Source organism: Enhydra lutris, unplaced genomic scaffold (genome assembly GCF_002288905.1).
Source record: "Enhydra lutris kenyoni isolate GAN:26980312 unplaced genomic scaffold, ASM228890v2 scaffoldscaffold15, whole genome shotgun sequence".
Lineage (NCBI taxonomy): Eukaryota > Metazoa > Chordata > Mammalia > Carnivora > Mustelidae > Enhydra > Enhydra lutris.
In genome coordinates this window covers 10,332,103-10,355,693 of record NW_019154099.1, presented here as the reverse complement: position 1 = coordinate 10,355,693, position 23,591 = coordinate 10,332,103, and the positions used below count along the sequence as shown (strand labels likewise).

General features: G+C 36.7%; 1 protein-coding gene across 6 annotated transcripts in view; it reads right to left on the bottom strand.

Annotated features, from left to right (window-relative positions):
- The window catches only part of LOC111146960 (E74 like ETS transcription factor 1), a 79,182-nt gene that overhangs the window by 5,901 nt on the left and 49,690 nt on the right, over positions 1 to 23,591 (bottom strand). For 2 of the 6 annotated variants that reach the window (XM_022502722.1, XM_022502721.1), the window contains 6 exons: positions 18,513 to 18,693; positions 12,639 to 12,746; positions 10,913 to 11,080; positions 5,489 to 5,572; positions 4,364 to 4,556; positions 2,770 to 3,219 (listed from right to left, as the gene is read on the bottom strand). In XM_022502722.1, the coding sequence (XP_022358430.1) occupies positions 2,770 to 3,219; positions 4,364 to 4,556; positions 5,489 to 5,572; positions 10,913 to 11,080; positions 12,639 to 12,746; positions 18,513 to 18,693 (1,184 nt within the window). Of the gene's footprint in view, positions 1 to 2,769; positions 3,220 to 4,363; positions 4,557 to 5,488; positions 5,573 to 10,912; positions 11,081 to 12,638; positions 12,747 to 18,512; positions 18,803 to 23,591 lie in introns of those variants that run through there. The other 4 variants (XM_022502723.1, XM_022502726.1, XM_022502724.1 and 1 more) reach the window with 4 other exon arrangements.

Genomic DNA, 23,591 nt, shown 5'->3' with positions numbered 1-23,591 from the left:
CATAATGAAAATTTGGAGTAATTATAAAAAAGACAAAAAATAAAGTGCTAAGCAAGGAATTAATCTAATGAAAAATGATTCTAATAATACAATAAAATTTCAGAGTAATATGTACAATATGCATGAAATTTCAGACTTTTCTTTCTTTCTATATAATGGAAAGGAACAACGGCAAAACCCAAGTTACTATATTCAGCAGGTGTCGGTCTTCAAAGAGCATTATTATTCATTAACTTTGGCCTTTCCTCATCTAGTTATTTCAGGGAATAAAATGCATTCCATAAAAGGTTTAACTACATTAAAATAAGTAGGATTTGGGGGAAGATATAAATAGAAGTACACCCAAAAGAGAGAAGAATATTTTTAAAAGTCAAAAGAATGATGAAGAATATGTGTATATACATACACATAAATATGAAATGATTTTTTCAACAAGGAAGTATGTTTTAAAGTCTGACAAGTTAAGTTTTGTTATTTCTTCATTACATAAGCAGTCCACTTAGAGAACTCATTACTCTGAAAGGAGATACAGAATGAATATAGACACTATTTCAAAATAAGTTCTGTACATCTGAAGGGATGCTATGTGCCAGACATGAGGTTAAGTGGTAGGAGAAGAGCAATGAGTAAAACATGGCTCCTTCACTTTAAATGTACAGGAGGAGATGGGCATTGAAGTCAATGGCAACGCCTGGTTCACTGACCAGACTGCGGTGCACCCAAGCAGGCAGCTTTAGCTAGAAGGCAAGGAAGGAATCCGAGTAGAGAGTGAGAGCTGGTAGCTGATGCTCCAGAAATTTGACTGCGCTCTGTGTGCAACACAGATCTAACAAAAGCTGCAAGAAGGTAACATAGCAAAGCTGTGACTAAGAGTCTTGCATAGGTTGAACTGAAGAGAAAAAACAGTAGAGGCAGGAAGCAGGCAGGGAGTCCACAGAATAATCCAGAATAATCAGGGACCTCGGACATGAAAATTCTGGAAAGTACACCAAAAGAGTTTGCAAATCATGGATAGGGAGTGTATTATAGTGTTTTAATATCTGGCACTGAGTATCATTCAGAAATTGCCATTCAGAGTAACACTGCATCCAATTCAGTATCACACTTTAATACCTTTCAGAGCTACAGGTATGTGGGATTTTTTCATGGGGGGGGCAGGCATTTATTTTATCCTCAAGGTATAAAAAGCAAACTGATTACAGATGCTTAAAAATAACGGAATCACTCTAAGAAAGGGATCCCTCTGATTAGCTGTGGCCATGTACTGTTTCCTATCAACAGAAATACAATGATAAGATGACAAAGAGTCTAGAAACCAACGAGAGGAATCACACCAACTAGATACTCAGTCATCACACATAACCAATAATTGACCTAGAGGAAAACGAAACATTAATAGGCAAATAAAAAATAAGTACTCCTTCAATAACAGTTTGAGATTATCATTCCTGTCCAGTTAAAATGGGGAAAATGTAATTTTTACACTCCTTGCAAGTCAATTTTCATGATGCCAAAAGTTTAAATGGACCATACAAGGAAGACGGGAATATCTAACTCTGTCTTGATTCCGGGTACTATTTCTTACTTCAAAATCAACTGAACAAAACGCCAGCATTTATATTTTGGAATATTCAAATGTAAGACTGTGAGACTGAAGTCACTTAATGAAAGTATTCAAAGAATCATTTTTATTGGATTTGGAAGGGCTCCTATATTTTATTATAATTCATATTCTGGAAACTCATGATAGTAAAGGGAAAAAAATACTGCAAACGTCCATCTAATTTTCTGCCCTCCTCCTTTTCCCCCATCCCATAGCAGTGAGACCAGTCCCAAATTCTGCAGAAGACCAGTCTAAAGCTGATGAGGTTTTCTTTGGTCAGTTTGTTTTTCCTATCTTTCCTGGAGCTAGGAGGCAAATTTGATTTGATTGCTAAAAAACTATTCTTCCAATTTCTGCCACTGTAAAAGTGTGAAAAAGTGAACCTTAGATTCTTGGCCTCCCTACCTCTTTAAACTTTAGAACTGTTCCATGATAGAATCTTCCCCAAAAAATAATGTTATTTCCTGGAACTCACTACAATGCAGGTCAAGATATGTCCGCTTATGTAGAATTTTTATAGCTTCTGACTTTGAAAAAAAAGGATCTGAAACCATTCTCTGGATTTTCTAATATGTGGATCCCTTCTTGTAGGGATCTATCAAATTATACAGAGGTTGAAAAAAAAGGATCTGAAACCATTCTCTGGATTTTCTAATATGTGGATCCCTTCTTGTAGGGATCTATCAAATTATACAGAGGTATAGTGGACAAGATTTAAATGGATAGGATAGCAGCAAGTAATGACAAAGTTTAAAAATAAGAAATCAATGATACAATCAGAGGGCTGATGTTATACACACAGCTGCTGAAACCAATCTGCTGAACAAGACTTCTAGCTTTAAAAATCAATATAACTTTCAGGGGCGCCTGGGTGGCTCAGTTGGTTGAGCGACTGCCTTCAGCTTAGGTCATGATCCTGGACTTCCAGGATCAAGTCCCGCATGGGGCTCCCAGCTCCTTGGGGAGTCTGCTTCTCCCTCTGACCTTCTCCTCTCTTATGCTCTCTCTCACTCATTCTCCCTCAAATAAATAAATAAAATCTTTAAAAAAAAATCAATATAACTTTTATTTTCATTTCCGAATCCCGACCCAGAGTCATCAACAAATGATGACTCTGGTCAGAAACATCACGTAAACATATGCATCGGTAACTTTAGTTTTCTCACCTAATACTCTGAACAGAGGAATTTAACGTTTCGTCCTGCACGCTACTGGTGGTGCTTGCTTCTCCTTCTGGGACAGCCTGTACTGGCTGGACGACATGAATAGTCCGGAAGAGCTGGGTGGGGTACGGAGATGGTGTGGGCTGCACTGTCCTCAGGACTTCTGATGGCTGTGCAACTTCTGCAGGATCTTTGGGTTTTGTAGCTTTAGGATTCCCTGGTTTGAGAACTGTAGTGGCTCCTCCTTTTATCCCCGGACTTGAGGATACTCTCGATCTGCTTGCTTGGTTCCTACTTGAAGTGGCTGTTGAAGACAGTGATGGATCCGCAGACTCGATGCTGGAACCTGGGTCCTCATCGTCTATATAAATAAGATCTTTCGGCATCTCCTTAAACTGATACACCAAGCGTTGACCTTCCACTTTTGCTAGGATACCCCTTTGGTAATAGTACCTATTCAAAGCAGACAATTTTAACAATACTTTATTTGGTTAAACATAAATTAAAATTATGTTCAACAAAATTAAAGTTCCTTAATCATAAACAAAGGTTTTAAGTTGGAAACAAGTGGGAGAAGAATTTCAAAATGAAGCACAGTTATTTTTTATAAGATAGTATAATTGAACTTTTTTTCTATATAAGTGTAAAACACATATACTCACAGATAAAGAAAAATCCTTATTATCAACTAAACCTAAAACCAATTCTGATAGGGGATTGTTGATAGAATACATGGATTATCCTAGTCATTCACTTTTCTTCCTTTGTCTCCCCTTTTTCCAATTTGCCAGAATAATAAAATCTACTACAAACCTCAAGAGTTTATCTCCCTTCCGTCGTTTATTATAATGTCCCTACCAGTTTAAATCTGATTCAGTGAATCTGATTCAGTTTTCCATATAAAATTTAATAACATACAAACAGAAGTGACTCAAATTTTGTCACTGATTTTAATTAGATCAAGAATCTAAAAAGTGTGAGTTAAAAAAACAAATATACACAAACTATAACTAAATAGTTCTAGTTTAAGAAGGTTATCTAATAACTCTTTCTCAAACTAATGCATATCTTTAAGAATAGATAACCTGATCACAGAAAAACACACTAAAAGTGAGCTTCGGAATAAAATGATAACCTACCTAGTTCAAAATGTTCACAATGTCTAATATTATTCTTGAAGCATTTATTCCAACATAATACAGATCATACCTGATATTTACGTTTAAAAAATGCATCCTCTTATTAAGTACCTGATTACCGCTACTTAATTTTGTGCTGAATTCAAGTTTAAGGGTTCAAAACATATGAGCCCCATGGTCAATTTATAATTCCTGATGATAGTTCACATTTTCTAATCCCTTTACAAGTAAAGTATCTGTTGTTTGCTTGAAGATTTTTTTTAAGAAAAACATTTCCCTAGATCAGAACAGGATTTCAATTTAAATACGAACTGATTTCTATAAGCAGCATGGTTTTAGCTCTTCAATAATAAAATTCAACATTTTTGTAATCTTCTACCTTTTTAGAAGTTACCTAGCTTTTTAGTATTTAGGAAACAATATTCTTAACACAATGAACGACAAAAAATTTCATGTACCTGAGAGCTCTTCCCATGGTCTCGTAATTCATGTCGGGTTTGTTTTTGTACTTCCCCCACAACCTGGATACGGCTTTGGAATCTACCAGTTTAAAAATGCCTTTTTCTCGCTGGGTCCATTTGATATATTTAGGACAAGTAGCTTTGTCCTGGAGCAGTGCCAGTAAAAATTCCCAGAGATAAATTGTGTTTCCTGAAACAAAAGCAATTTCTGTTTAACTGACCAAAATTTCACTGGAAAAGAGCAAAAGTAAACACAACTAAAAGTTTTATAAGTTCCCTCTATAATCATACAAAAATATTACGCAACTTGGTTAGCACTGGTGATAATTTTTAGGGTCTAATATAGGTCTTTTTATTAGTTCCACATCAGATGTCTGGATGGATCAATACTGGCAATTAGATTTATGATGACTTGAGAAGAAAGCACTTTGAGATGACTTTTTCCTACCTCTTTAAGAGCCATCACATAAAAGAACCAATGAAGAAGTGTTGTACAAAACCTTTCAACAGTTGTTCTCTTTGTATCAGAGCCCGTGGATTGGCTTTAACAATCTTCTTCAAATTTGGGCAGCAATTATGAAGATAGCAGAACTCCAAAACAATCTTATAAAGTGTCTATGAACTGAAAAGCTAACCTGGCTGAACTCTTCCAAAAGGCTCAATATTAAAGGACAGATTATTTTGACAGGTATGTAAGAAAAATCTATTAAATGGATTTCTTCGGCTCCATTATTACCAGTCTCTATTTATAGAAAGTACCATCTCTACCTTTTTTAAAAAAAATTTTATTTATTTACTTGTCAGAGAGAGAGAGAGAGAGAACACAAGCAGGGGGAGCTGCAGGCAGAGGCAGAGGAACAAACAGGCTCCCCACCGAGCATAGAGCCCAACTCGGGACTCGATCCCAGGACCCTGGGATTATGACCTGAGCTGAAGACAGATGCTTAACTGACTGAGCCACTCAGGCATCCCCCAACTATACCTTATAAGCATCTGGCAGCAAGAAGATCCACTTCAATAAGTCAAGAGAGCTGGTTGATTTTATTTATGATATGTAGGTATTTTAAAGCAATCTAACTGTTATTTGACTTGTAAGTATTGTAAGGGAATTATTGTACTTACCCTTACCATCTTTGTTTTTCTTCTTCACATATATGTTTGGCGTAGTGGCCGGGGAATCTGGGCGTGGAGGTTTTGTTTTTCTCCCTGAAAACAGAACAGCTCTGTGTAAGGATTTGCCATCAAAAGTGAGATAAAATGGACAATTTAGCTGTTTATAAATGCTATTTGGTCATTTATCCAAAATTTCAAATGCCAAGTACTTTACACACATACACAATGTTACACATACTGGTTTCCTAAAATGCTGTTTACTCAAAAGGAAAAGACCTTCAGTGAAAATTTGTCATTAGTACAGGTAAGATCACAAACAATTTTATGTAGGAAATGACACATCAGCTCATTTATAAAAATGAGGTTAAGTTTGAAACATTTTGAGGTAACAAAACTGACATGGCTTCCTTAAAATTGGGGGAATTATTCTTGATGTTGATAAGACTTGGGCTCAAAAAATAAGCCATGCAGGTTTATCTGTTTGTTGGTTATATACGTATTTTACAGTAGGAAAAGTCAATTTTCAGCTTTTCTCTCATCTGCATACAGGTAGTTCTTAAATACTGGAAACTTTCCAAAATTCTAGAGATACAAAAAATGCATGAGGCAAAATTCTGGTGAACTACATAGTCAACTTTTATTTTCCCCTGTATTTTGAAACCTCTCATTTTTCTATACTTCTTTTAATTCACAGCAAAACAAACATAGTTATGTGCCATTCAATCTCTAACTCCACTTTGACAACACTAACTGTAGTATGTTCAGACTTAGTTTGGGTCAACCAACTATTCTAAAGCTTTGTGATCTTCTTCTGGCCATTTATCTAGAAGCACAACTTGGTGGCAATGTTGCCTGGGATTTATATTAAGATGATCATGCTATCTGAACAGACTAGCATTCTGTACCTGAAAAACAATGAAGATTATAAACGGATACCTTAGTGTATTTTACCCCAGCATTCTTTTTTCTTTTTCTTTTTCTTTTTAATTAAGTAACCTCTCCACCAAATTCGGTGCTCAAAGTCAAGGCTCAAGATCAAGAGTCTCATGTTGTACCGCCTGAGCCAGCCAAGTGCCCCTTTACCCTAATATTCCTGAAGCAGAGCCTATCTGGTCCAGATCACAAGAATGAATTCTGGGTTAGGATAATATAAGGCAATAACTTAGCAGAACAGAATACCAGAGCTAAAAATCACAAGGTTAGTAACAACACATCCCCAAACCAAACAGGAACACCCTTCTGAAGTTAGCGTGAATAAGAATCAGCGAGAAGTGGATCAAAAGATCACTCTTCAGGCCCCTCTTAATGCATAAATATAGAACCTAATCAGCCAGGTATCTCCATTTCCATCACTACAGACATCTGCAGAGAACCAATCATGAGGCAGATACTTCTGGGTGACTGTGTCAATGGTAACAAATATTAGGAACAAAGACTTCAGTTAGCTTCCATCCCTCCTACCATCTTATTTTATGCCTTCTATTTACCAACTTTTTCTGATAGATAGCATTTTCTTCTTCCCACTGTTTTCACCACTAGTTTTAGTCAAGACGGAGACAGTTGGTAAACCTACCCAATATCCACCCTTTCCATCATCTTCCTTACCAGTCAAGGTGGCATAGCTTCATGTGAGTTCTACGTGAACTGGGTATAGGATTTGTGGGTGACAGTTAGTTCTTCTCAATACTTTGAAGATACCCAACACTTCCAGCCTCTACTGGGAGCTTCTAAGCTGCCAATCTAAAAATCAATCCTCTTCAAGTAATGTAGTTTTTCCCTGGTATTTTCTTTGTTTGTTTGTTTTTGGAGGGGGCTGGGGGGGTGGTGCTTTGCATTTTTACTATAATGTATTTAGGCCTGGATTTCTTTGACAGTTATGCTACTCAGGATTCACCATGCTGAGATTTATGTCACTTTGGAAAACTCTCAATCATTATCTTGGAATACGGTCTCTTCCTCACTCTACATATTCTCTCTCTCTGAAGCTTTGATTAAACATGTAGACCTTTTCATTGCATCCTCACATCTCAAACTCTTTCATACTTTTTATTCTATATCAGATCTATATTAGAGCTCACAAATTCTCTTTTAAACAGTGACTAATTTTCTGTTTAACCCATATATTATGTGTTCTATTGGGTTCCTTTCACATCAGTCTTCCTAACTAGAATGTTAGTCCTTCACTTTAAAAATAGCTTTACTGAAGTATGACAGACATAAAATGAAATTGCATATGTTGAAAATCTACAGTTTGGTACCTTCCAACGTAAGTATTGACCTGTGGAACCATCACTATGTTCAAAATAGTGAATATACTCTTCACCCCCAAAAGTACTTTGTACCCCTCTGTAATCCTTATACCCTTCCCACTCTGCCCAATCCAAAGGTAGTCAATTACTCACAGATTTTATCATTAGAGGTTAGTTTGCAGTTCCCACAACTTTAGATGAAGAGATACATACATATATATATATGTATATACATATATATATGGTGTGTAAGTAATTCCTTTAGCATAATTATGCTGAGATTCATTGTTTTTGTTGTATGTATCAACAGTACATTCTATTTTATTGCTGAGTGCTATTTCCTTGCATAGATACACCACAAAGCTGTTTATCCAGACAGCAGTTGATAGGCATTTAGGTTGTTTCAAGTTTTGGGCAACTACAAATAAAACTGCTAAGAACATTCATTCATGCAGATGTTTTTCTATAAATGGGTAACTTCATCTCGTTTGAGTAAATACTGAGTAGAAGACTGGCTGGGTCACATGTTAAGTATGCATTAAATGTTTTAAGAAACTGCCAAACTGTTTGTAAAAAAAAAAAAAGAAAAATTTCTCCATGCAGTAAGTTGGGGTCATCATAGGGCTCACCTCATTTGTTTCCTGTTTCTCAGGGATCACTGGCTTTTGTTGACTTATGTCTTTAGAGGCACTGTTTCATACATCGTTGTCTGTATTTTTAGTTGTTTTAATAGGAGGGTAAATCCAAGTTCTGGGGGTTTATTAAAATTTTTTTCCAGCATTATTGAGATATGATGACATATAATTGTGTATTTTTAAGGTGTACAATATGATGATTTGATATACTTCTATGATGTAAAATGATTACCACAGTAGGGTTAGTTAACATACCATTATCTCACATAATAACTAATTGTTTTTTTGGGCGTGAACATATAAGATCTACTTTCTTAGCAACTTTCAAGGATATAATACAGTACTGTAAACCAAAGTTACCATCCCGTATATCAGATCCCCAGAACTTACTCATTTTATAACTGGAAGTTTGTACCCTTTGACTGACATCTCCCCATTTCCTTAACTCCCCAGCAATCACCATCTCTCTCTGCCTCTATGAGTTTGGTTATTTCAGATTCTACACGTAAATGATAGCACACAATATTTGTCTTTCTCTTATTTGACTTAACATAATGCCCTCAAGGTCCACCTATGTTTTTTTAATGCTGCAATGAACATGAGAGTGCACGCATCTCTTCAATATCTTATTTTGATTTCTTCTGGATATGCAGCCAGGAGTAAGACTGCTAGATCATACGGTGTTTGTAGTTTTAATATTTTGAGGAAACTCCATACTGTTTTCCACAGTGGCTGTACCAATTTACATTCCCACCAACAGTGCACAAGGATTCCTTTTTTCCACATCCTTGCAAACACTTGTTATCTCCTGCCTTTTTGATGATAGCCATTGTGACAGGTGTGAGGTGAAAGCTTCCTGTGGTTTCGATTTGCATTTTCCTGACAAGTAGCCATGTTGAGCATATCTTTTCAGGTACCTGTTGGCCATCTGTAGGTCTTCGTTAGAAAAATGTCTTTTCAGTTCTCTGCCCATTTTTTAATCAGGTTGTTTGGTTTTTTTGCTATTGAGTTGTAGGAGTTCCTTATGTATTTTGGACATTAACCCCTTATGAGATATACAGCTTACAAATATCTTCTCCCGTTCTGTAGGTGGCCTTTTCATTTTGCTAATAGTTTCTTTTCCTAAGCAGAAGCCTTTTAGTTTAATGTAGTCCCACTAATTTTTGTTTTTGTTGCCATATCCCCAAATCGTTGCCAAATCAGGTTCTGTTATTCCATCTTGTCCAGAAGAGGAAGTTGTACCTGGTATTTTGTAATAGTCTCATTCTTTGACCTTGTTTTTCCTTCTTTTGCCTTAATAATTGTAGTCACAGTCACTCAAAGTTTCTATTTGATAATTCTATTATCTGGAGTTCTTAGAGAATGCTAGAATCTTCTATGTCTTCTGCTCCTCATTCAGGGATTCTCTATCTTTTGTATTCTGTAACATTGCAATGTGAGCTCACCTTCAACAGGGCTTTGTTTGAGGAAATCCTGTCAGCCTGGGTTTAAATGTATGACTTGCCAGAACAGTTTTATACACGAGCTTCTGCCTAGTACCCCAACGTTATTGCCAGTCTGGGGTCACTTTTACGTTAATTACTTGGCTGGGAATTTCTGAAGTCAGTGATCATTTAAAATCTAATCATAAACCTAGATTAAAGTAAGCCTAAGATTATGAATTCTCACAGAATGAATTTTTCCACTCAGAGGCCCAGCTGAGAAATATAAACTTCCATGACACCTTTCTGTGCCAATGGGTAGACTGTTTTTCCCAGGAGGGGAGAGCCTTTCAAGGATCCCGATGACAGGCTGAAGTCTCTGGTAACCTCATCTTGCACTGGACCAAGACACAAGCCTCGGCCTCTGCATGGGCAATCAGAGTGGCGTACCCATCTCAGCCCTTCAGAGATGTGGCAGCCTCGGCTCACTCTGTTTTCATTTGCCTCTTCACTTTGGGCTCCTGGACTTTCCCTTACTTTCATCTGAAGTTAGGTTACTGGGTGGCTGGTGATTAACCAAGATACTAAATTCAAAATATTACGCAAACTGGAGGAGAATCAGAAGGCAATGAAATGGAAAGAATGTCAGACTTTAGAATGCAGATATGGTCCTAATGAGTGAAGAGTGAAAAATTCCCTTTGAAATTTAAATCTAATTAAAACCTAGTATTTTCCTCTTTAATCACTTACCTACTGATTTCCAACTCATTATTTTTCCCACTGGAATCTTATATTGGAATCTAAGCTAGTGATTTTCAAACTATGTCCTGTGGAAGGAAGCTAGAAACTAAGTGCCCTTACCCAAGCTCTTTCTGAGTTTGGACAAAAGGATTTAGATAAAAGATTGAGGCTTTAAAAAGTTGGAAAACCCCATTTCTGCAGGATACACCAAATAAACTGATTTTTTAATGAATCTAATGTGAAGATAAATAACTTTTAATTTATGCTTTGTACCCTCACTTTTTCTTATGTAAGTTTTAATTGGTGTAGAAATACCCTTGAATAAAAATTATGTTTAGATTCCACATCAAAATTGGACTGTTTGCCCTAAACAAATTAACCACCCACCTTTCTTTCTTTTAGGTTGTTCTGGTGATGATGCTCCTGGTGAGTTTGCATATGTCTCTTGAACCTGCTGAGTCTCCATCACTTCAGGAATCCCATCTAATGTGACGGATACATGGGTGATTGGGGCAACAACAATGTCATCTTCAGATGAACTAAATATATTATTATCTAATGGAAACAAAATCAACTAATTATAATCAAACTTGTATTATAAATCAAACTAATTTCATCAGATAATTTCTTGTTTCTCTGAGGATTAAAGTAGAAATAAAATCTTGAAATCTATTTCCTTTTTATTTCCTCTGTCTGAAATTAGGCACCCTAAGTCAGACAGGCTTGACAGGACTAATTCAATGCCCTTCCTTCTTGACTTCTTATCACCAATTTATCTTATTTCTCTTCTCCATTCTTCTCTCATTGCTGCTGAAGTTATTCTCTGAAACCTGTCTGATTTGACCATATAATTCTTCTATACAAAACATTATACCCGAAAATTATTAGAAAAATAAAACTGACCTTTTGCATAGTTTATAGAGGAAAAAGATGGTAAGAACAAGCCAAACTCCATAGCCTGCCATCTGAAGCTCACACAATCTAGATCAAACCTACCTTTCTACTCTCATCTCCTACCTACCACAAACCTTATACTTCAGCTATACCAAACCATTTTTATCTCAAACATTTCGCTCTTATTTACAGGTCTGTCTCCCTGGCTCAACCCATTCTCTTTATCTCCTCTAACCACTAAAAGCTTATTTGTCTTTTATAGTTCAGGTTAAAACATTCCTTCCATAAAGCCTGTCTCTGAAAGTCTCAGCCAGAGTACTCTTTTCTTCCAGAATACTTTACTATCCCTCCCATGGCCTTTATTTTTGGCTTTTACATAAACAACTACCTTCAAAATTAATCTGTAAACTTGAGAGGAAAAAAACAGTTATCTGTTCATTTGTATATCACATTATTGCTTAATGCACTGCTGTGCATACAGAAAATACTCAACCACATCTTAAATTCATTTAGTAATAATTAATTTACGAGTTTGACACTTTGTCAGAAAAGCCCAAAGGAAACATGGATTTAAAAGCAAATCAATAATGTGGCAAGGAGTTTCCTTCTATGAGGTGTTAGAAATTTTTTCAATGAATTTTGCCTATTCACTGATGAATACTCATACAGATCATTAAATTATAATAGTTTGGGCCATAAATGCTCTAATACTTTCACCAATGAGGTTACGAGAATAAATTCTGCCTAATCTGCTATTTGACAACTAAATAAATTGTTTTTATTCCTAAAAATTTCCTTCTTCAATTAAAAAAAAGAAGTCTTGTTTAACTGAATACTTTAGCAAAGGTGTCTCAACTCGTATTTTTTTCTTAAAGATTTTATTTACTTATTTATCAGAGAGAGAGAGAGAGAGAGAGTACAAGCAGGGGGAGTAGCAGGCAGAGGGAGAGGAGAAGCAGGCTCTCTGCCAAGCAAGGAGCCTGATTTGGGACTTGATCCCAAGATCCTGGGATCATGACCCGAGCTAAAGGCAGCTGCTTAACCAACTGAGCCACCTGGGCGTCCCTCACTAGTATTGTTTCTTAAAATGTGCTTGGGCCACAAAACATATCAAACATGCTCTCCGGTCTCTTGGTATTTGCCATTTAACAGAGGATGATGGCAAGAGTAACTTTTCCAAGTATATTAATATGAACAATCATGGCACACGACCACTCACTTATTCGTTTTTCATCCAGCATTGGGCCAGGAGAATCCATATTGAGGAGTGCCTCAGCAGCCTCGATAGTTTCGATCGTTTCATCCCCATTAGGACAGGATGCTTCAACTACAATACATTTGAAGAAAACATGAGTTAGCTATAAGACCTCTGTTGCTCGAAAACACACAGGTTTTGATCTCTTGAACATCACTTAATACTTGGGTTTATATATATACTTTGTATCAACAGAGAAAATCTAGATTGAATATGACTATTAAATATTTCTCTATTTCTTTTTTCCTAGTAGGCTCTAGGTAGGCCCCCCAGCACAGAGTCCAACACAGGGCTTGAACTCATGACCCTGAGATCAAGACCTGAGCTGAGATCAAGAGTGCTAATGCTTAACTGACTGAGATACCCAGGCACCCCACTATTTCTCATTTTTTACTGCTTCTCTTCCTCTCCCTCTCTTTCTGCCCTTCCCCCTGCTCATATTCTCTCTCGCTCTCTCTGTAAAATACATAAATAAATCTTTTTTAAAAGGGGGGGGGGAGGCACCTTGGTGGCTTAGTCAGTTAAACATCCAACTCTTTTTTTTTTTCTTTAAAGATTTTATTTATTTGATAGAGACAGACACAGCGATAGAGGGAACACAAGCAGGGGGAGTGGGAGAGAGAGAGAGGCAGGCTTCCCTCTGAGTAGGGAGGCCGATGTGGGGCTCGATCCCAGGACTTTGGGATCATGACCTGAGCCGAAGGTAGAGGCTTAACAACTGAGCCACCCAGGTGCCCCAACATCCAACTTGGTTTTGGCTCAGGTCATAATCTCAGGGTCTTGAGATTGAGCCCCATGTTGGGCTCCATGCTCAGAGCAGAGTCTGCTTGAGTTTCTCTCTCCCTCTGCCCCTCCCCCCGTTCTCTCTCTAAAATAAATGAGTTTTTTAAAAAAATAAGTTAAAAAATAAACATATTAGATATACTTCAATCCATTAGTTACTGTCCTTATTAATGCTTAAGTTGTCCCATATTTGGCTAAAAAATATTTTGTTTTTGGTTTTTTAAAGAAGAAAATAGATCATGAGTTCATACTAGTATTTTCAATTCAAATTTAGTGTTACAGAATTTATTTCTAGAATTATATATTTTTACCGTGTATTTACATAGAATTTATAGAGAATTATAAAATTGTTATTTAACTTTGCAATTTAACATTTGCAGATCTAATCTTACTCTATAAATCTTGGCTCCTTATGACATTAACTTCATTACTTATTTGATTTTACCCTAACATCTATCTCATATACACACACTCACACAGGCTGCAATTACTGAGAACAATTTAAGATTCCTTAGCAGCTTTTATTATTTTTTGCTTTTTAGGCTATTTCTTATTAGGAAATGCACAGCCTTAAAAAATAACTTTAGGGATGCCTGTGTGGCTCAGTCTGACCCCTGATTTTAGCTCAGGTCATGATCTCAGGGTTGTGAGATGGAGCCCCACAGTGGGGGGGTGGAGCCTGCTTATGATTCTCTCCCGCTACACTCCCCCCATCCTTTGCCCCTCCCCAGCTCACATTCTCCCTAAATAAATATATAAATAAATGAAATCTTTTTAACAATCACTTTAATTTTTTAAAAAAAGATTTTATTTACTTGAGAGAGAGAGTGCGAGAGACAGACAGACAGACTGAGAGAGCACAGAGGAAGCAGCAGACCCCGGTGAGCAGGGAGCCTGATAGGGGGCTTGATCCCAGGATGCAAGGATCATGACCTAAGCCGAAGGCAGACAGTTAACCGACTGAGATACCTGAGTATCCCCCCACCAAAAGAAATCACTTTAAGTAATTCTTCTCTATATGATTATGCCACACCTCAATAATAAAATTAGTTTCATTTGTTTTAGTGTGCTTCAATTTTTAGATTGCTAATTTTTCCTCCTTTGGACTTAGTGTTGTTTTATAATTATGTTAAATGTTTACAGGTTTCCAAAGTAAAAATAACAAAACTAAGCACAATTTTTTAAAAAAGATTTTATTTATTCATTTGAGAGAGATCACAATAGGCAAAGAGGCAGGCAGAGAAGAGAGAGAGGGGGAAGCAGGCTCCCTGCCAAGCAGAGAGCCCGATGCAGGGCTCAATCCCAGGACCCTGAGATCATGACCTGAGCCAAAGGCAGAGGCTTAACCAACTGAGCCACCTAGGCACCCCCAAACTAAGTACATTTAGGAAATCTACTTTTTTATCCCCGTCCCTTCCTCTTTCCTGTTAGAAACCATTTTCATTAGTTTTGAGGTTTATCTTTCTTTTTTTTAAATATAAGCAAAGACATATCACTTATATTCTTTTTCCTATCTTAAATAAAAAGTAATACACTATTTATGCTACCTGACCCTTGTCTTTTTAACTTACTATACAGTAGAAATCATTCTACAGCTACATACAGAAATCATGTCACCTTTTGTATTTCAAAATATGAGGAAAGTTAAACATGTTTAGTATCAATGCTAGTTTGTAAAACTTTGTTTATTCCATTCAGCTTCAGTGCTTAGATTGAGAAAAGCAAAATAAATGGCTAGGTCCCACAAGAAACAGGAAAGAAAACCAAAAAAAGTGCATCTAGCTTTTAAAAACAAAGAAAATGTCAGCCCTTCAATAAATGGATGACAAAAATTTCTTCTGGCAATAATAAACCCCACAAGCTTTTCATACATGCACTTTAAAACTTCTCTGGAACAGATTAGCTGTGATCTAGCAACTGGTTAAAATCTATTTATACCAAGGCCAGAAAGCATTGACACTATAATAACTTAGGGAATAATTTATTAAATACATTTGATATTATAAATTACTAAAAATTGTGTTTGAACTTATAAAAACAAATACATAGGAAGAGACACATAATAGTATTATTTAAAAGAGAAGATTTACTAATGAATATAGTCATCATGGTTACCTTCTGTTTGAGAAAATAGCATTTGTACCATCTCTGCTAATAATTTTATTTTTAGATCTTTAAAGACTGGCAATGGATGGAGAATCTCCACATACAAAGAACTCATGGTCAAATGATTTTCAAAAATTGTTAACACCATAACCTTTTTCCAAAGGAAACCTTATGTGGAACTCTAACATATAAACAGATAAAAGTGGCATTTTACCATTATACATTTATTTTATAGGTTCACATATGTAACAAACTTGATAGGAGGTCAAGATGATAAAAATAAAAATATTGTGATGACCAGGAAAATTTGAAATCAGGGCACACCAATGACACCTGTAGTCTAATATAAGCCTCAAATCCATAAAAATAAATCAATCTTTTTATTATTGAAAATTTCAAACAAAAATCAAAATTATGGAACATAGTATAATGAATTCTCACATCTCCATTCTCAGCATTAACCATTATCAACACAAGGTTGATCTTCTTTCATTCCTATCCCAATTACTGCCCCCAAGGTCTCCTCACACACACCCCGCACCCACTCCCCAAATTATTTTGAAGGAATCTATTTCATCTCTAAATATTTTAACGTATGGTATGTTACTGTCATACCTAAAAATATTAACAATTCCTTAATATCATCTAAAGTGTTACCTAAGACTCAAATGTAGTTTATAAATTCTTCTTTCCCTTTTTTCCCCCCTATAGTTTCTGAAAAGCACAACATTCTTCCCTCTCTTACTCTGAATTTAGGAGGGCTCCAAGGATTCTTTGCTTTCTTATGTCATTGCTCAAACAAGGATGCAAGAGATAAATAAAGGCTCAGGTTGGAAAATAAGAAAGGGGAGGGAGAAGAAATATGCAAATAGCAAATCTGGTTTTCAAGATATGGCTTGTTTCCTAGACCCCTTCAATACCAGTTCTATTCTCCAGGAAGGAAGGAGCCTGTTTGTATTTTGCCATCAGCTATCTTCAAGTCCAAGCCCAAGAGAATGGAAACACTAGAAGAAAGAAGTAATTCTTTCTTCTAAAGATCTAAGATCTGCTTCCCTAGTTTCAATTTCTTCTCTTTAGTCATCAGACTACCCTGATGACTAAAACCAGGAATAAATATCCCTTCACTGGAGACCCTCATTTCCAATCTACAGAGACAGTGTAGCCTTATGCTAAGGCATCAAAAAGTTACGACAGAATATACCACAAAAAACCCAAGAGCTACACAACAGATATATGCACAGAGATGATCATTCTGTTATATAAAACATGTAACTTACTGTCAGTAATGAATGGAAACCTCTCAACCTGAGTAATGTAATTCCCTAACTGGTGAGGAAAAATCTGATCAGTCTAGATTTATCAAAAAAGCTTTCATTGGGTTCCTCTGAACAAAATTGTGAATATAGGAGAACATAATTTGTAAAAAAACAGAGAACAATACAAAAACTAAGAGTTGTCTGTCAATGTTATCAGTGGAGACTCAGCCACTTGGTGTGTGATCTTAAGCTAGTCATTTCATTTAACCTAATTTTTTTCTTTTTCTGTTGTGAGAATTAAATGAGATAATGAACTTTTAAAAATCTGCCCTAAAAAAATAAAATCTACTATGTTAATATGATGCCCTAAGAAGACAATGCCATTTTGGTGGTATTCTTGCTCAAAATGCATAATCTCAGTACAGCCATGAGAAAATATCACACAAATAAAATTGAGGGATGTACTACAATGTTTTTGTTGTTGTTGTTGTTTTGTTTTGTTTAATTTTTATTTTTTTAATAAACATATAATGTATTATTAGCCCCAGGGGTACAGGTCTGTGATTCACCAGGTTTACACACTTCACAGCACTCACCATAGCACATACCCTCCGTACTACAATGTTTGACCAGCACTCCTCAAAAGTGTCAAGGTTACTGAGAGACAAAGAAAGACAGAGGAACTGTTATAGACTGGAAGAGACTAAGAAGAAATAACTAAATGTAATATTATAGATAGGATACTGAAACAGAAAAAGGTCAGTAGTTTGAAATGACCTTTTGATGACCTAGTTGGCAAATGAAGTGTAGGTTTAGTTAATAACACTGTGACTAAGGTTAATTTCCTATTCTTTTTTTACATTTAAGAATAAATATTCAGGGGCACCTAAGTGGCTCAGTTGGTTAAGCATCTGCCTTCGGCTTGGGTAGTGGTCCCGGGGTCCTGGGATTGAGCCCCATGTCAGGCTCCCTGCTCAGTGGGGGTGCCTGCTTCTCCCTCTCACCCCTGTTCCTGCTCTCTTTTGCTCGCTCTCTCAAATTAAAAAAAATAAATATTCAAATAACCTTTGCTTCCAATAATTCATTTTCTTAAACGCCTCTACCTCCTCTGGCCCAGATAAATCAATCTAAGTGTATAAAAATACAAATGTGTGTACCAAATTCTAAAAGGGATGAAAACAGCATTACCACTGCCTAACACTTACACTATGAACTTTTCATGTTTCAAATATGCTACTAGTTCTGACTAGTAGCTTAACCAACTGAGAAATCTTCTTTAAACCCTAGTACTTGATCCTACATTTGGGTCATGGCCTCTTATTTTGCTTCCTGTGACAGCAGGAAAAGAAAAACATTCCTATCTTTTTCCCTACAAACAACTTCTCATTGTTATCAAGAATACAGAGCTTGGCATAGAAGCAGCATTCAGTGACTACCTGACAAGTTCAGTTGGTCTGGTCTTTTTCACAGACCTCTAGTTTGTCACATTCAGCTCAATATATCTAGGAAAGAAGGAAGGGGAGGAAACACAGATAGATGCGGAAGAAAAGAGAGTTTCCTTCTCCCTGCTCCAGCCTCTGTAGGTAATGGAGTTAACTTGACACCAAGTTAGGGACTTCTTACACCCCAAAAAACACAGGGCAAGGAAACTGCCCCAAACTATGCCTGGATAAGGTGCTGGAGGCACACACACCTGTAAGCGTGATGTCGTCGTCCTCATCATCTATGATCTCTTCTTCAGCGACATCCAGGGAGCTCTCAGTAATCATGTCATTGGGCTCTTCCACACAGGCTAGACCCGCGTAACCATTGAGAATGTCAGCACCAGGAACATGTTCCACAATTACAGCAGGAAAAATAGCTGGGTCACCAAGCTGGCAGGGGTGAGGGAGAAAAAGGATTAACAAGGTGTTTGCTTTTGTTAAATACAACCAAAAAATATTTTATATTGGACATCACTTTAGTTTTTCTATCATCAGCTACTTAAATCTTGACACTCTTTCTGGGCTACAGATTTATTATCAATCTTGGGTCTTAACAACCAAGTTTTTATTGGAAAATCCTATAAAAGCATACTTTTAAGGCACATTAAATAAAAAAAAATCTAATATCATTAATTCATAAAAAGTGGCATACAAATGAAATGTACAATTAAATAAAATCTCAACAAAAGTTTGACAGGGAAAAAAACACAGAAGTTTAATAAATATTATGTTGTCATTGGCACACAGGTTGTGTTTAACCCTAGCTTTTAACTCAAATGGGAAAATTAACTTTCATTTTCTATCTAGTCAGAAGATCGTGAAATTTTTGATCATGTCTATCACTATCCTTCTATATTATTATTTCTATTTTTTCTGATTTGATAGTGGCAGACACTCCTCCTTTAACCCTAAATAATTCAGTGTATACCTTCTAAATACATGAATATTACCTTATATACAGAGTATAATTAAATGTTTGTAGCACTACACACTGAGATTAAATACTACTTCTTCTTTTGTTTATTTCATAAGTATTTGTTTTAAGCAAGTGCATATCAACTGTAAGTGATTTAACAACTAAATCTTGAGATAATCTTGATACAACAATCGAATCTTGAATAAATGTTACTTATATTCTAAAAATTTAACTACTTCAACTAAACATTAAGATATCACAGGTGCTAAACATACTATTATGCCTTCAAGAATGCTATGCTCTGAAATTTATAGTTAATAACCCTAGAACATATTTGGATCATTTTGTTTCAAAATGTTTCCTCCTATTTCAAAAAAGAGGAAGTTAGAAATAACCGACTCTCCAAATTCTAAGTTTTAAAACAGAAAGTAGGAGGCTCACACAGTGTGCTGTAAAACACACACACACACACACACACACACACACACACACACACACACACGAGAGGAAGTCTATAAAATGGCCAAAGCAAAGCATAGTCACTGGGCTTTCCTTTTCTCTTCTTTAAGAGGCGAATGCTACACATGCAATCCTACCTAGCATGAACACATGGCTTGTTGAAACACTACTTCTCTTGTAAAAACTCAAGGTTAAGCTCAAGGTTAGCTCAAGGTTAAGCCTCCTCCTCTAAGGAGGCTGAGCCCAGAAACTGACTTAATTTTCACATGATTTCATTTTTATGCTGCAACAATTCTATGTACCAGGTAAAAATAGGGCTTATCCCCTCCATCCATTGGCAGAGGAAGAATTAGATTAAGAAATCTACCCAAGGTCACCCACGAAGTCAGAGACAGAGGCATGTCAAAGCAATTCCCAGGGGCAGTCCTCACCCAAATGAAACCAAATCTATTTGGCTCCTGAAACTGAGGGTAGTGAGTGTTAAGAGTATGGGTATTAAAAGGGGTAGCTCCAAAATTTTATCTAAATCCACATAGTTCTCGAGTCTCAAATAACTACAGATATTTGTTACGACTTTCTTCCTTGTTCAATTCTACTCGCCAATAAGTGAACTAGAGGAAATGGTTACTGTACTCTCCAGAATTTAAAGGTCCCAGGAACATGCTGTTTGAACATTAATCAATGCTGTTTCTCCAAAAGTGCCCCTCCCCAGAGACAACCCCTGCTACCAGTTTCTTTGTTCCTTAACAGAGACAGTCTATATATAATGAAGCCTACTTCAATTTACCTTAAATAATACTTTTAATTTCACTTCAAAGATTCTAGTAACTTTTAAACTGTTTAAGAAAAATGTTGAGTGCAACCGTAGAGCAGGAAATTTAGTTTCCTTTGAAGCAAAAAAGCTTTAGAATGAAGAGACACATGGTTCTGTGATTTAGAAGGTAGCAACATGTAAAAAAGAAAGACTGTGTCAGAGAAAGACAACTATCATATGATCTCCCTGATATGAGGAAGTGGAGATGCAACGTGTGGGGTTTGAGGAGTAGGAAAAGAATAAATGGAACAAGATGGGATCGGGAGGGAGACAAACCATAAGAGACTCTTAATATCACAAAACAAACTGAGGGGGGTGGGGGGGCAGGGGGGTAGGGAGAGGGTGGTGGGGTTATGGACACTGGGGAGGGTATGTGCTATGGTGAGTGCTGTGAAGTGTGTAAACCTGGCGATTCACAGACCTGTACCCCTGGGGCTAATAATACATTATAAGTTTATAAAAAATTTAAAAAAAAATAAAAAGAAAGATTGTGAACCATGAGTCCTAGGGTATTCTCTAATCCTACTATCATTTTCCTAACTTTATTTACTTATTTATAAAGATTTTATTTAGTTATTTGAGAGAAAGAGAGAGAACACAGTGGGAGAGGGAGCAGACACCCTGGTGAGCAGGAAGCTAGATGCTGGACTCGATCCCAGGACCCTGGAATCATGACCTGAGCCGAAGGTAGACACTTAACCGACTGAGCCACCCAAGCTCCCCCATCTTCCTCACTTTAAATGAAAGAGGAGCATTAGCTGATCCTTAGGGCATTTCCAGGTTTTGTTTTGTTAAGATGTCTTACGGCATGGATGCTAAAACTAAGGATATAATGTTGCTATAGAAGAGATTTATTCTTATGGACTAAATGGGGGGGAGGAGGGGCTAGCATGCACAGGGGCCACCTACCTATTGCCTCTGCTAGAGCTATTAACTAACATCTACTAGCACCTAACTTGCATCAGGTATTCTGCTCATTGCTTTATATGAATTACTACCTTATTTAATCATCTCAAGATCCTATAAGGGAGATACACTGGGTTGTCTGTCTTCTACATGGGAAAACACAAGCTCAAGGGGAAGGGAAATAATTTGCCACAAGTCATATCTCTCGTAAGTGGTAGAACCTTAACTGAAATGGACTCCAAGGTCTATGTTCTTTGCCTGCACGCTATTATGGTCAGCATTGAACATGGTGCCATATTTGCTTTACTGGCATATTTACTTGGCTCTGCAGCCAAATGCTCTATCACTAAGCTATACCCCCTTACTTGGCTCTGTTTAAAAAAAACAGAAAAGGTAAGGAGCTGTGCTGTGTTTAAGGTATGACCTTCTGTATCATCTACAGGGCTTCTCCAATCTGAGTCTATTACGAACTTGGCCATGGGACTTCCCAGGATCACTCCCGACTTAGCCATGCTGTCTTTCTCTAAGGTACTCACTCCTTTCACAAAAAGCACGGACTATTCTTTATTCCGCTGAAATGGAGATGTATATTCAAAGCTGTTCATTTCCAATTTCTCCAGGGTGCTATTAAATCATACAACAAAGAGACCAACTCTAAAATCTGTATATACAAAATACATCTAGGAAACCCCTCTCAGGTATGGAAAGAATCTCCCCCTCTCTTAACATAAATGGAAGGAAAATACACATTCCAGAAACTCTGCTCCTGGTCTAGGCTAGTGATAAATTCCTGCCTTTTATACTGCTTGACTAGCAACTAACTGGCTCAAGTCTGAGTTACCAGGAACCTAAAACTTTTATAACCACACAGTCTAAAATTCCTGACCAAGAAATGGTTCCTAACCTTTTAAATGAAAGCATGGCAAAATTTCAAATGTTAAATTTTCCTAGATTTACCTTATAAAAATGAATAAAATACTGGGACTTGTATTAGTTCATTAGGGCTGCTGTAACAAAATACATGGATTGGGCAGCTCAAAACAACAGGAATCTGTTGTCTTTCCGTTCTAGAGGCTGGAAATCTGAAATTGAGGTGTTGGCAGGGTTGTTCCTTCAGAGGGCTCTAAGGGAGAGATCTGTTCCAAGCCTCTCTCCTTGGCTTATAAATGACAGTCTTCATGTTCACATGATGCTCTCCCCTGTATGTGTCTGGGTCCAAATTTTCTCTTCTCATAAAGACTCTGATCATATTGGATTAGGGGCCTATGCTACTCCAGTATAACCTCACCTTAACTAATTACATCTGTAGCAACCCTGTCTCAAAATAAAGTCACATTCTGAGATATTAGGCACTAGCATTTCAACACATGAATTTGGGGAGGTGGGGTACAGAGAGCAATTCAACCCATAACAGCATCCAATTTAATTTAGCTTTAAGTCTATCATTTGATGGTTGGCTCCCTCTATCCAAACAACTTTGCAAGCTTGTGGCAATTAAGATGATATATTCTTGTAACTATTTCTAAATTGAAGCTAGATATTATTCTTTAAGTATCTTTGTTGAAGACCACCAAATCTTATCCACCTCAGATCTGTTACCTTTTACGAAATGAAAGAGTCCACACTTGGTTGATGTCCTAACAAAAATACTATGTTTCATTTGGTCAGTTACTTAAAAAAATAAAAACAAAAAAACAAAAAAACTCCAAATATCTCCAAAACCTCTCCTTGTTTAAATAATCATCTTCTCTTCAGGATCTTTTAGCTGAATCAGGGAACCCCAGTTAACTCTACCGATGGTTATCAATGCTGACTATATACTGGGAAACACCTAAAAATATCAATACTTGACCCTACATGGGATCAAACAAGTCAGAATATCTGGGGAGATGACGACGGCATGTTATTAAAGTTCCCTGGGTGGTTCTAACATGCAAGCTGGGTTTAGAAACACTACTCTAAAGAATTACAAAATTCAAAACTACATTTCCTTAACTGAGTTAACTTGATTCACGCCAATGTCTGAAATACTAGTAATCCAAAAAAACAAAGTTACTTTATTATGACATCTTTTGGCACTTGCAGACCATTTTCCCAGTTGTTTTTGTAACAGAAACAAAATAAGTCCCAAAATGATGGGTGGGAAGAGAGATGGAAGACTTCTTGGGATTACAAACTGTCAAAGACCAGAGT